Here is a 12,680-nt window from a genome sequence, read left to right on the forward strand (position 1 = left end):
CCATGTTTCTCTCCTAGACGCTCCCCTCCCCTTCATCATCTGTCATCCATTGAGGAAAGACCTTTGGTCAGTATATTTCGCAACTAGGCAGAAATGGAAAACAACTTAAGTTTAAATCACTCACTCAATTAATAACTCATGTCTACTGCTGTGACAGCTATTTTAGAGTCATTCTTTTGGCTGTACTGCAACACTGATATAATATAATAGATATTATTAGGTGCTTAAAGTTATCCTATTTGGATATCCCACTCTCCCTGAGACACCTTCAAAGAGTGGGGTCATGGCTAGGGTTCAGCCATTATCAACAGCTACCCTGGAGCAGCTAAGGATAACTGCCTTGCTCAAGGGTACATTGGCAGATTTTTTTCACCAAGTCGGGTCTGGGATTTGAACCAGCAACCTTTTGGTTACTGCCACCCAACGTGCCCACAATCATGTTTGAATATCTCCACTGACTTCATTACTGCGGTTTGCACAGGTTATTACTTGAACAAGTGGATGATTAATTGACAGCTGAATATTCAGATTACGATCGTCAATTAAATAATTTGAATAATCAGACAAAACAATTAGAATGATTTGCAGTAAGTTAATTGGATCTTATCAATTGTGGCTGATTTCAAACTGATGTTGACATGTACATTACTTAATGTTTAATGTTTACATTACTTACCACATTACTTAAGTAGATAAATGAAATCAATTACATTTATCATGAAGTTGCTGAGAGCCCCATTATTAATGTGCTTGGGTGGCTCTAAACCATATTTTCATAACTTTGGATCCAATATGAGTTTTTTTTGCTGAAAGTGGAACAACTGCAGGTCAAAGCACCCTTCATGATGCAAGTAATCACACCACAGTGTTGCCATGAGCAGCATAAATGACCTAAATATAGCCACACCATTGTTTCAATATTAGACACGGTGTCCAGCTTAGTACATCTTAGGAATCTTACACGCTTGCGAGGTTCATACAAATCTAGCAAGAGGAAATAAAAGCATACACTCTTACATAAAAAAGGGGCTTCTAGGCAAATAACCTTGATAACATTAACTCTCTAAAGCAGGGCGAGATCGAAATCACGATTTTGCAACTTTGTTGCAGAGGTCGGAGTGGCAAACAGCACACAACAACTTACTGCTCGCTAGAAGCAAGAGGAAATAAAAGCATATGTCGTGCTTCTACATCTTTGCTGTTTGGGGTTTTAGGCTGGCTTTCTGTACAGCACTTTGAGATATCAGCTGATGTAAGAAAGGCTTTATAAATACATTTGATTTGATTTGATATGAACTTACATTAAAAAAAGGAGGATTCTATATAGAACCTTTTGGTCTATTCAAATTTGAACCGCCATTCTGAATTAAAAACCAACTGCCATTCTGATTAAAAATCCAACCGCCATTCCAACATGAGGATGCAAGAGGACTGTGGTTGAATAAATGAAGTCAGCCATTTAATAAACTATAGCTAGACTAGATAGAGAAATCATTTGAGCACTGTTTGTAAGCTAGCTAGCTAACAAGCTAGACAGGTCAAAGCTAGGCTTCTTTAAATAGCCACTTTACAAGCTAGCTCTTACAAAGAAACATGATTTTGTATTATGGAACATGCCAAATAGAGCTACAGACCCAGCCTGACAATGGCTACTAGCTAATTGTTACTTTTATTTCAGTGTGGAGTCAGATGAGGGGACAATGTTTCATGGAGCTATTACAAGACTATTGTTGACCTCTGTTGAATGCACTTGATGGGCAGTGGGCGGACTGAGAGGAAGTATTTATCTAAATTATTTATATATATTTGTCGTGGTGATTCAATAGGCTAGTTAATCATTACATCAAATCAAATCAAATCAAATTTATTTATATAGCCCTTCGTACATCAGCTGATATCTCAAAGTGCTGTACAGAAACCCAGCCTAAAACCCCAAACAGCAAACAATGCAGGTGTAAAAGCACGGTGGCTAGGAAAAACTCCCTAGAAAGGCCAAAACCTAGGAAGAAACCTAGAGAGGAACCGGGCTATGTGGGGTGGCCAGTCCTCTTCTGGCTGTGCCGGGTAGAGATTATAACAGAACATGACCAAGATGTTCAAATGTTCATAAATGACCAGCATGGTCGAATAATAATAAGGCAGAACAGTTGAAACTGGAGCAGCAGCAGTCAGGTGGAATGGGGACAGCAAGGAGCCATCATGTCAGGTAGTCCTGGGGCACTGTCCTAGGGCTCAGGTCCTCCGAGAGAGAGAGAAAGAAAGAGAGAATTAGAGAGAGCATATGTGGGGTGGCCAGTCCTCTTTTGGCTGTGCCGGGTGGAGATTATAACAGAACGTGGCCAAGATGTTCAAATGTTCATAAATGACCAGCATGGTTGAATAATATGGTTGAATAATACATGGCTTTTGACACACTATGTTTTGCTCAGTCTGGCAGTAAGCCATCAGAGGCAGAGGATCTCTCTTTCGGCTGCTGCTGACACAACAACTCTATGTAAATTATTCTTCTAAATCATAATGATTATATGTCTGCTTTGCAATGTATCTTTATTTCTGTAGATGAACTCATGTTGTTGCTCCTTTTATCTTGTTCTCCAGACCCAGCAGGCAACAACCCCTACTGTACTGTTCCATAAAGCCACAGAGCTGGTGCCAAGACTGACGCTGGTCATCATTCAAGCAAACAGTTTCCACCCTGGCCACCAGTGCATATTTCCAAACTATGTTTGCATATAATGACAATAAAATGTCAAAACATTGCTGGTATTATTTGGTCTGTTAATGTTTATTATATTATATTCTTGGCTAAAAAAATCTGACTATTTATTAGTAGTAGTCATAATTCATAAATGGCACCATACAGGGTTCTATATGGAACCAATTTTGGTTCAGAGAAGAAGAAGCCTTGGGTTTTTAATCCAATAACCATATAAAAGGGTTCTATACAGAGCTTTTAGGGGTTCCATATATGAAGCAAGTTATAGAACCCTTTTTGTTTATATAAGGACAGCCATTTTTTCTAAGTATATAATATACCATTGACATTTTTTGTTTAGTTTGTTTGTCAAGATTCAAAATTACTATACTGTAACATAAAAGATCAATAATAGGATTGACTTGCCCTCAAAAAGCAATAATACCTCTCAGAGAAGCAGCGTTTCTCAACCCTTCATGGCTTTTTCAAGCTTTCTGAGCAGAGAGCAACTTTTAATCTGTAGAAAGGCTTGTAATTGTTCTGCGTAGGGCAGCAATTAGGCTACTTGAATTAGGTTGTTTCAGGTGATGGAAACTTTAAGTGAGAAAGCCCCTATGACCAAGACTGGCCCAGCTTGCACACTGTAGTCTTTGTAATCATGGTTTCTTTGCTAATTGAGTGCCAACTTCATGTCATGTGCACTTGCACACTGGGAGCTACAGTTTAGTATTCTGTCTTCTGAGTTATTAGGCTATCCATGGTTATTATGAATTCAAACAAAATTGGAAATCAGAAAGCATTCTGGATAAATATATATATATATTTATCCAGTGTGTCCTATAGATGGTAATGCTGCTTCTGCCATTTTGAGTGGTATGCTCATGGTCAGTTTATGTCTGTCTGATGTCATATGACTAAGTAGGTTTCATTAGTCATATGACATCAGACAGACATAAACTGACCATGAGCATACCACTCAAAATGGCAGAAGCAGCATTACCATCTATAGGACACACTCAGAACTGCAGTCATACATTAATGCTTCAAAATGCACAAAAAGTGACGTTAGCTGATGAAGATTATCTCATAGAACAAAGCCTGTGTTTATTCCGTACCCATCACTGGGCTACACTGTGGTACGCTACGGTCCCATAATCAAACTACATATCCCACGATGCTCTAGCTTGATCTTCTAAACAGGAAATTACGTCTCCGTGAGAAGGGTTCAGTTACTTTCATTTTCACTTTTTGAGCTGACTAACGGGTGACTGATTTCAGCGTTCTGCACTATCAGACATTTACGAAAATCCTCGCATTCTGTGAACTATTTATTTGCTTTCTATTTTTGCATTGCAAAAGGTCATTTTTGCATATCAAGTAAATCAATTCCCATCACAAGATGACTTCCATAGACATTCGCCCGGAGTCGAAGAAACAGGTAAATTTGTCCATTCTTTTCGAATTTTGTCTAACGTTATATAATCATTATAGCCTATCAATATCAACTATAGCCTAATATCAACTATAGCCTAATATCAACTATAGCCTATCAATATAACTTGTGTCAGATAACTCAGCAGCCCTGTTAATCTTCAAGGCGTTTTGACATTTAGACCAACAATAGGGACATGTGAGTTCACATCACACCCTAGTCTCATAGACTAGACGTAACATAGTACACGTAAATCTTGGGACGATGAAATTACTATTATATGTTGTGAGTGAGTGAGTGAGTGAGTGAGTGAGTGAGTGAGTGAGTGAGCGAGTGAGTGAGTGAGTGAGCGCGCGCATACGTACGTACGATGTTTTGGGATGGTTAGATAAGACCGGTTACTTAAGGCAAAGGGTGGGCATATAACGCAAACGTCTAGTAACCCATGTTTGAATCTCATCATGGACAAATTTTTCATTTTAGCAACTTATTTTTGGTACTTTACAACTACTTAGCATGTTAGCTAAACCTTTAACCTAACCTTAACCCCTAGCCTAGCTAAAGTTAGACACCCAGTCACCTAGCTAACGTTAGCCACAATAAACTGTAATTCCTAACATATCATAGGAAATGGATTATGGACATCCACAAATGAATACATACCATACGAAACGTAACATTTTCACGCTGATTGTAGTGTCTGAATTTAAATTCACTGTGTTGCATCAGGTGAACCTGACCCACAGTCCAGGTGAAAGTAACTGTCCAAACATTATAGAGACATTGGGAGTTGGGTTTTCTGCTGTGAATTCTAAACCTTTTTTCTGTGTTTGGTTTCAATTTCCTAGGTTGATGATTTCTGCACTCAGCTCACTAAAGAGGTAGGCCCTTAGTGGTGCAGGTCTACTTGAATAATAACGAAATGACCACATTTGAGGTGTTAAAACGATAACTGTGTCCAACATTAGTAACCGGTGTATTACAGGCAGAGACCCTGGTCACATCATTCTTCCCTCAGAAGATTGCAGAGATGGAAACGCTGTTGAAGGTGAGGCTGTGGAAAAACACAAGCGCACCTTTCAATCTCAGTCCAAATACCTTGATGCAAAGCTATTGTACATAAGAATGCAAATATAATCTATATTTTTGTTTATGTGAAATGGTTCCCAGACATCCTTAAGCACTGATGGCCTGGCAGCTCTGAAGGCCCCTCTCGACATCCCAATACCAGACCCGGCTAAAGAAGAGGCTAAGCAAAAGAAGAAAGAGGAGGTACAGACGTTTCACCCAATTCAGCGGTCTATCATGATTAACTCCTTGGATTACACTGGAATCACTCCCAAGTAGTATCGACCATGCATACACACATGAAGGAACCATGCAAAATCCTTCGCCCGCCCCTCTTCTCACTTGTTTTGCAGAAAGAGGCAAAAGAAGGGAAGAAAGACAAGGACAGCGAGAAAGAAGATGAAGACGCAGGTAGTTAAGAAGACACAATGGCACCGATTTACAACTGCGGGTTAGCTGTCAAATTGCCCGATTGCACAGATCTAGGATCAGCTCACTCTTACCGCTAATCCTAACCTTAACCATTAGAGAGGACACACACATAGAAACTTAGACCAGTGTGTTTGTATAACTTCATCCTACTCTTTGAGTTTTCTCATGGTGTTTCTCCCGAAGGGCCTCCCTGTGGTCCGATCCCCTGCAACGAGAGAGTGGAACGTCTTCTAAAGGAGATCAAGCCTCAGATCCAGCTACTGAAAGAGAAACTGAACACAGTCAGTCAGCCCTTTGTCCCTCTGTTCGTCTCTGTGTGGGCCAAACTGTTATTTTACATCTCAAATTCACTAGCACATCTTTTCCTAAATAGGTGAGAAGTGTCTAGAGAAATACATAAATACTATGATCTCTTACTCTGGCAGGTGTCAATGTGGGTGCAACTTCAGATTCCCAAAATTGAAGATGGGAACAACTTTGGGGTGGCTGTACAGGTCAGACTTTCTGATCTTAATAAAATGATTGTCATATCAGCCATACCTTGATAATACTGTTGGTAGGTCCTACGTTCAACCCTAACCCTAACCCTCTAACCCTAACCCTGGTCCACAGGAAAAGGTGTTTGAATTGTTGACCAACACTCGCACAAAGATTGAAGAATTCCAGACACAGATCTCAAAGTAAGAGACCTTAACCAAAAGATCACTGTTTACACTCCTATCTAATTTGTTATGTAGTTGTTGTGTTAATGTGACTAACAAACACCTTCATTATCTGTGGTGTTATCAGGTACTACAGTGAGAGAGGGGATGCTGTTGCCAAGGCCTCAAAACAACCTCATGTGGTTAGTATCCGTGTGTGTGTGATCGCTTTCATTTGTGTGTGTGTGTTGACCATATTTTGTGTAACTACCTCCAGGGAGACTACAGGCAGTTGGTGCATGAGCTGGACCAGTACCAGTACTGTGAGCTTCGCATCGTGGTTCTGGAGATCCGCAACACCTATGTAAGCACCCTCATGTATCATACCTCTCTGTCCGTCATTAGACGTGCTCAGCACCCCCATAATTTAACCTCCAAGTTAAACTTTCCCAGTGTGAAGTATTTACCTGGACTTTTAGAGTTGTGAATGGAAACCAAACCCTGTTATCAAGCGAACAAATTGATTAAGTTTATAATTACCAATGCCTCTACTGCTCCGCACATTGTACTTACCTACCTGTCTTCCTCTCTTTGATGCCCTTGTTGTAAAAAAAAAGGGGGGGGGGTCATTGTAGGTGATGATGATGATGATGATGAATTTGTATCTTTGATGCCCTTGTTGTAAAAAGAAGAGTCATTGTAGGTGGTGATGATGATGAATTTGTATGTTTGATGTGTCTATCGTGGTGCATTTTCTTGGCATAAAGCAAATATCTGTGTGAAACAGACAATAAATAAAAAATCTATCTCATCCAATCTAATGATGATGAAAGGCTTTCAGTGATGTAATTACCCTGCTATTTCTGTCACCCATTCACCAGGCCTTGCTGTTTGACATCATCAACAAGAACTATGACAAGATCAAGAAGCCCAGAGGGGACTGCAAGGCCCTCATCTACTGATCAACTGACTCTTGTGAACATCCACTGGAGACAGCAATATAGCGACACACTCTTCCTCACCCATTCACATGTGATGATACAAATCGTGTAGTGTAACATGTTATACGGCTTGTTGGGTCACTGAATACCTTCAGACACAGTGGATTTAAAAAACGTTTTCATTTTCATAACAAAAAACTGCTGTATTACACAATCAATGTATTCAGATTTCAAAATTAAAGTAGTGATAACTGGCGTAAACATCAAGTGAGTATTTTATTTTAATGTTTCGTGGTGAGATTTGAAAGTATTTCAATATTTTGCTTCTGAAAGTTTGACTTTCTCAATTCTGTGGTAATGTACATAAATAATCTTCCTGCTATTATCCAATTCGATGTTCTTGATGTTAGGAGTTATCACATTGACTATAAAGCCAATGGAAATGTTACTTTTAGTTTTTATAAAATATCAAGCAGAGAGCCCTTTTTGCTGTGGAGTCCTATCCATTCTTATTTTGATCTGGGCTGCAAATAATATTTTAGCCAAAGACATCAATGCTTTGGCCACACGTCATGAACACCCCTTTCACTGTACGGCTCTCTCTGAGTTGTGATGAGAAGTCCCTCTCCAGGCCACCCTGGACAGCACCAGCTGGGCTGCAGGCGATACCAACCCTGATACAGCCCCCTCCAGCCCAAACACCCTAGAGCTCCCCCCAGAAGCTGGGAGGGGAACTGCGGGAAGTAAGCCAGCAGACAGAGCAGCAGAAACAGCCACAGACCCAGTAGGGAGACACAGAGTAGGAAGAGCAGGCGCAGCGGGGGCCCCGAGGGCCCTCCCAGGGCTAGGTAGGGCCCCAACACTGCAGTCTCCTCGGCCAGGAGCAGGCAGCAGAGGCAGAGGAGAAGAGTGTCCTCCGAGACCTCCCAGCCCTGCCACAGCATACCCGCTTTCAGGCAGGAGGCCTTGCGCTCGCCCTCATGGAGCAGGAGTAAGGACTGCCCTGGGACACTGGCTCCCTGGCCAAGGTTCAGGCCCCCAACCAGGGTAGCAGGCATGGGCTCGTAGCAGCTGCCTGCCATGTTCTCCAGCAGAGTCAGGAGACTGCGAGAGCCCCACAACAGTGCTCCCACAGTGGCTATCCGTGAGAGATGGCGAACGGAGAGAGAGAGGGATCGACGGATGGAGAAGGAGAGGACGAAGACGAAGGAGCCAGTGAAAACACAGGTCCAGGCCCAGCCCGATCGCAGGAACATCCTGAAAGAGAATCCAAAGCAGAGGTATCAAGTATAAATGTAAGATGGCTAAATAGCTCAGGACCAGGGGTGGATTGGCCATCTGGCAATTCTGGCAAATGCCAGATGGCTGGACCATTTATTTTTGGCTGGGCTGGTCGAAATTGACACACAAAAAATATTTTTATATGGAAAAAGGTTATGTGGCCCATGGGCCATTTTTTTTGTTTTTGTATTTGTATATTTTTGAGCACATTTTCTCTGTTTTACTAATCTATAATGAGCTTTTGGTTGCTCAGTGGGAAATTACCGGCCCCCCTACCAAGATGGTCTGACCCAGTTTTCTCAACTCGCATTCAAAGAATCATCTAAAACCATGATTTGGTCATACAGTAAAGTGCAATATCCTGATGATTCCTCTAATGAAAGTGTCTGCTCTGTGCCTGTGTCCTCGCTGGTGCCTGTGTCCTCGCTGGTACCTGCTTCTAATGATGAGCAAGTCACTCCCCCAAGTTATTTTTTCTTCTTCTCAACTCTCATTATTGATCTCAATAGCAACTATTTTACAACCACAATATTTGATTTGGTTTTGAGATATGGAGCGTCACGCACGCGAGGGCTCATGGGTAATAGCCCCCAACTGCTAGTTTCTTTTAGGACATTACAGTTACTGTTGGCTGAATACATGGCTACTAGCAGTGGGTATTATACTCAGAGTTAGCGATCGAGTTAATTTGCTTTGAGTTTCCACTTTTGTCAGGTGTTGAACCCCAAATGAATTTGCATATGATATTAGATAGTGTACATAAAGATGTATGTAATTCAACTCTGAACAAAACAAAAAAATGTGAATCTATAGTCTTAACGGTCAACCCAAAATTCACAATGGTCACTGGATTAGGTTAGTGACTGCACATCAAAATATCTTTAATCATGTATTCCTGCTTGGACATGCTCAATGAAATACCTTAGTACTCTATTATACTTCTTAATGAATGACTTGGTCTGAATTGGGTCAGACCAAGTCATGGGCTGGTGCAACCAACTGTAAAAGTTAAGTGACACCAGGGAAATGTTTTAGTCTGGAGCCCTGTAATAGTAATGAACACCTAGGGTATGTATTGATTCAGGGAAACACATATGACAAGCACTAATTTGCATTATAAACTGGGTGGTTCGAGCCCTGAATGCTGATTGGCTGACAGCTGTGGTATAACAGTGTATGGCAAAACATTTATTTTTACTTGTCTAATTACGTTGGTAACCAGTTAATAACAGCAATAAGGCACCTTAGGGTTTGTGCTATATGGCCAATATACCGCGGTGCACACAGTGATGTGCCAGGGCCAAATTCTTGTACCAGTCCGCGCCTGCTTGGGACAGAGCTAGATGGTATGGCCATTGGAAGAATATTATGTGTGAAACATAAACTACACATTCATTATCACAGAACAACAATAACAGAGCTTTGAAAGAATGGAACTTTTATCTATTCTCTCCAATATTATATATCATGCTAATGCCCATTTAATCCACATGAATAGTGGCTTTCCTTAATACTGATGGGTGTTGTCAAAAACAAGAAAAAGACCTCACCTGTAGAGGTAGTGGTTCCTGTTTGCAAAGATGCTGTACTTGGACACCCAGAGACTCAGGGCTGGTCCAAACAGAACCACGCCCGACAACAGGAGGTGAAAATGGCGTCTGAATACGGCGCTGCCAAGCAGTCCAGCCCAAAGGTCTGTAACAACCACCAGAACAGAGTTTAGGACCATCATGGCAAGCTTCACCGGTCGGCTTTGGTCCTTAGCCATTCGTGTAGTTTCTCCCTTGTCATTATTCTATTAGTTCTGTTCGATTTGTTTTCAATCTTTGGATCCATTGCTTTTATGCCAACTTTCTTAAGAGTCACATCTTTCGATTCTTATGTCATCGTCCTCTTCCTACGGGCAGAGAGTACGCTCTGTCGTCAAGTGTTGACTGTACTTGTATCTGTCCAGTGCTGTACACTCCTACCCTGTGTTCGTTTATCTCTCTGGCTGTCAGAGCACATGGTTTACACCCATTCCTTCCTACCCCCCCATTTTGAAAAAAGCCAGTCTCCTTTTTTGGCAAAGTCCTCTCCACTAGGCCCTCCATTCACAGGCTCAGCTGTTGATGCCAAAGTATATTTCAGTCCATCCCAGTTGTCTGTGTTTGTCACTAGCAACACTTGCCTCACAGAGCGTTCTCTAAGGCCCATTCCACCACTTAACATCCCTTTACATGCTGCTCCATGTATCCTACCACTTAGCATCTGCCTGTCTTCATTCCGATATGAGCCTGTGAGGGTTTCTCACACAGATAGACGTACTAATAGCCCTGGAGGCTAGTCCCCAGACAGACAGCTCCCAATCTCTATCTGGGCTATTTGCTCACTCGCTCTCGGAGGGTGCCAAGGAATCCGACTAATTTTAGAGCACTATCAGCATTCCTGCCATTACAATACCCCCGGAACTCTGCTGTGGCTTTATGGCAGCTAATTGTCTGTTAGCTGTGGGGGGGGGGGGGCAACCCACTAATTTAAAGGTGTTGATTGGTTTAAAAAAAAATCTCCCTCTTGCTTCCTATTGCTCAAGCAGCAACTTTTATAGAAAACCCATCTGTGTCTTAAAGCCCAGAACACACCCAAACCCTTTACTGTGTCTTAAAGCCCAGAACACACCCAAACCCTTTACTGTGTCTAAAAGCCCAGAACACACCCAAACCCTTTACTGTGTCTTAAAGCCCAGAACACACCCAAACCCTTTACTGTGTCTTAAAGCCCAGAACACACCCAAACCCTTTACTGTGTCTTAAAGCCCAGAACACACCCAAACCCTTTACTGTGTCTTAAAGCCCAGAACACACCCAAACCCTTTACTGTGTCTTAAAGCCCAGAACACACCCAAACCCTTTACTGTGTCTTAAAGCCCAGAACACACCCAAACCCTTTACTGTGTCTTAAAGCCCAGAACACACCCAAACCCTTTACTGTGTCTTAAAGCCCAGAACACACCCAAACCCTTTACTGTGTCTTAAAGCCCAGAACACACCCAAACCCTTTACTGTGTCTTAAAGCCCAGAACACACCCAAACCCTTTACTGTGTCTTAAAGCCCAGAACACACCCAAACCCTTTACTGTGTCTTAAAGCCCAGAACACACCCAAACCCTTTACTGTGTCTTAAAGCCCAGAACACACCCAAACCCTTTACTGTGTCTTAAAGCCCAGAACACACCCAAACCCTTTACTGTGTCTTAAAGCCCAGAACACACCCAAACCCTTTACTGTGTCTTAAAGCCCAGAACACACCCAAACCCTTTACTGTGTCATAAAGCCCAGAACACACCCAAACCCTTTACTGTGTCTTAAAGCCCAGAACACACCCAAACCCTTTACTGTGTCTTAAGAACACACCCAAACCCTTTACTGTGTCTTAAAGCCCAGAACACACCCAAACCCTTTACTGTGTCTTAAAGCCCAGAACACACCCAAACCCTTTACTGTGTCTTAAAGCCCAGAACACACCCAAACCCTTTACTGTGTCTTAAAGCCCAGAACACACCCAAACCCTTTACTGTGTCTTAAAGCCCAGAACACACCCAAACCCTTTACTGTGTCTTAAAGCCCAGAACACACCCAAACCCTTTACTGTGTCTTAAAGCCCAGAACACACTCAAACCCTTTACTGTGTCTTAAAGCCCAGAACACACCCAAACCCTTTACTGTGTCATAAAGCCCAGAACACACCCAAACCCTTTACTGTGTCTTAAAGCCCAGAACACATCATTTAGATCTTCGATTGGAATTGTTTACATTGAACTAAAACATTCACTGAGTGTACAAAACATCCTAATATTGGAGTTGCACCCCCCCCCTTTGCCTTCAGAACAGACTCAATTTATCAGGGCATGGGACTCTACAAGGTGTTAAAAGCATTGCAAAGGGATGCTGGCCCATGTTGACTCCAATGCTTCCAACAGTTGGGTCAAGTTGGCTGGATGTCTTTTGGGTGGCGGACCATTCTTAATACACACAGGAAACTGTTGACCGTGGGGAAAACCCAGCAACGTTGCAGTGCCAGGTACACCCAAACCAGTGCACCTGGCACCTACTACCATACCCTGTTCAAAAGGGACTTTTGTCTGGCCATTCACCCTCTGAATGGCACACATACACAATCCATGTCGCGATGGTCTCAAGGCTTTAATTATT

The 12,680-nt window shown here is 42.2% G+C and overlaps 2 protein-coding genes across 3 annotated transcripts; one reads left to right on the forward strand and one right to left on the reverse strand.

The window, feature by feature from the left end:
• The first annotated feature begins 3,914 nt into the window (after positions 1-3,914).
• LOC118361793 (proteasome activator complex subunit 1-like) lies at positions 3,915-7,476 on the forward strand. Of its 2 annotated transcripts, none has more exons than XM_052483932.1 (11): positions 3,915-4,133; positions 4,976-5,008; positions 5,096-5,175; positions 5,298-5,399; positions 5,549-5,606; positions 5,811-5,908; positions 6,053-6,121; positions 6,240-6,307; positions 6,417-6,471; positions 6,546-6,632; positions 7,150-7,476. In XM_052483932.1, exons 3-11 carry the CDS (start codon positions 5,158-5,160, stop codon positions 7,228-7,230), a joined length of 636 nt encoding a protein of 211 aa, XP_052339892.1. In that variant the 5' UTR covers positions 3,915-4,133; positions 4,976-5,008; positions 5,096-5,157; the 3' UTR covers positions 7,231-7,476. The 2 variants fall into 2 exon arrangements, with proteins under 2 accessions (XP_052339892.1, XP_035597918.1); XM_035742025.1 differs by having other exon boundaries at positions 5,113-5,175.
• LOC118361791 (fat storage-inducing transmembrane protein 1-like) lies at positions 7,371-10,471 on the reverse strand. Its single transcript, XM_035742016.2, has 2 exons — positions 10,041-10,471; positions 7,371-8,466 (listed from the first exon to the last, which is right to left on the reverse strand). Exons 1-2 carry the CDS (start codon positions 10,256-10,258, stop codon positions 7,761-7,763), a joined length of 924 nt encoding a protein of 307 aa, XP_035597909.1. The 5' UTR covers positions 10,259-10,471; the 3' UTR covers positions 7,371-7,760.
• Positions 10,472-12,680: the final 2,209 nt, after the last annotated feature.

This window comes from Oncorhynchus keta, chromosome 28, assembly GCF_023373465.1.
Source record: "Oncorhynchus keta strain PuntledgeMale-10-30-2019 chromosome 28, Oket_V2, whole genome shotgun sequence".
Classification (NCBI taxonomy): Eukaryota; Metazoa; Chordata; class Actinopteri; order Salmoniformes; family Salmonidae; genus Oncorhynchus; species Oncorhynchus keta.

What these genes read in the sequence shown, in the direction of transcription:
- LOC118361793 (XM_035742025.1), top strand. Translation starts at nt 4,095, where the DNA reads ATGACTTCCATAGACATTCGCCCGGAGTCGAAGAAACAG. An exon ending in GAAAGAAGATGAAGACGCAG is followed by an intron (nt 5,607 to 5,810) that starts GTAGTTAAGAAG and finishes TTTCTCCCGAAG; the next exon opens with GGCCTCCCTGTGGTCCGATC. An exon ending in ACTTTGGGGTGGCTGTACAG is followed by an intron (nt 6,122 to 6,239) that starts GTCAGACTTTCT and finishes CCTGGTCCACAG; the next exon opens with GAAAAGGTGTTTGAATTGTT.
- LOC118361791 (XM_035742016.2), bottom strand. Translation starts at nt 10,258, where the DNA reads ATGGCTAAGGACCAAAGCCGACCGGTGAAGCTTGCCATGATGGTCCTA. An exon ending in AGGAACCACTACCTCTACAG is followed by an intron (nt 8,467 to 10,040) that starts GTGAGGTCTTTT and finishes ATTCTCTTTCAG; the next exon opens with GATGTTCCTGCGATCGGGCT.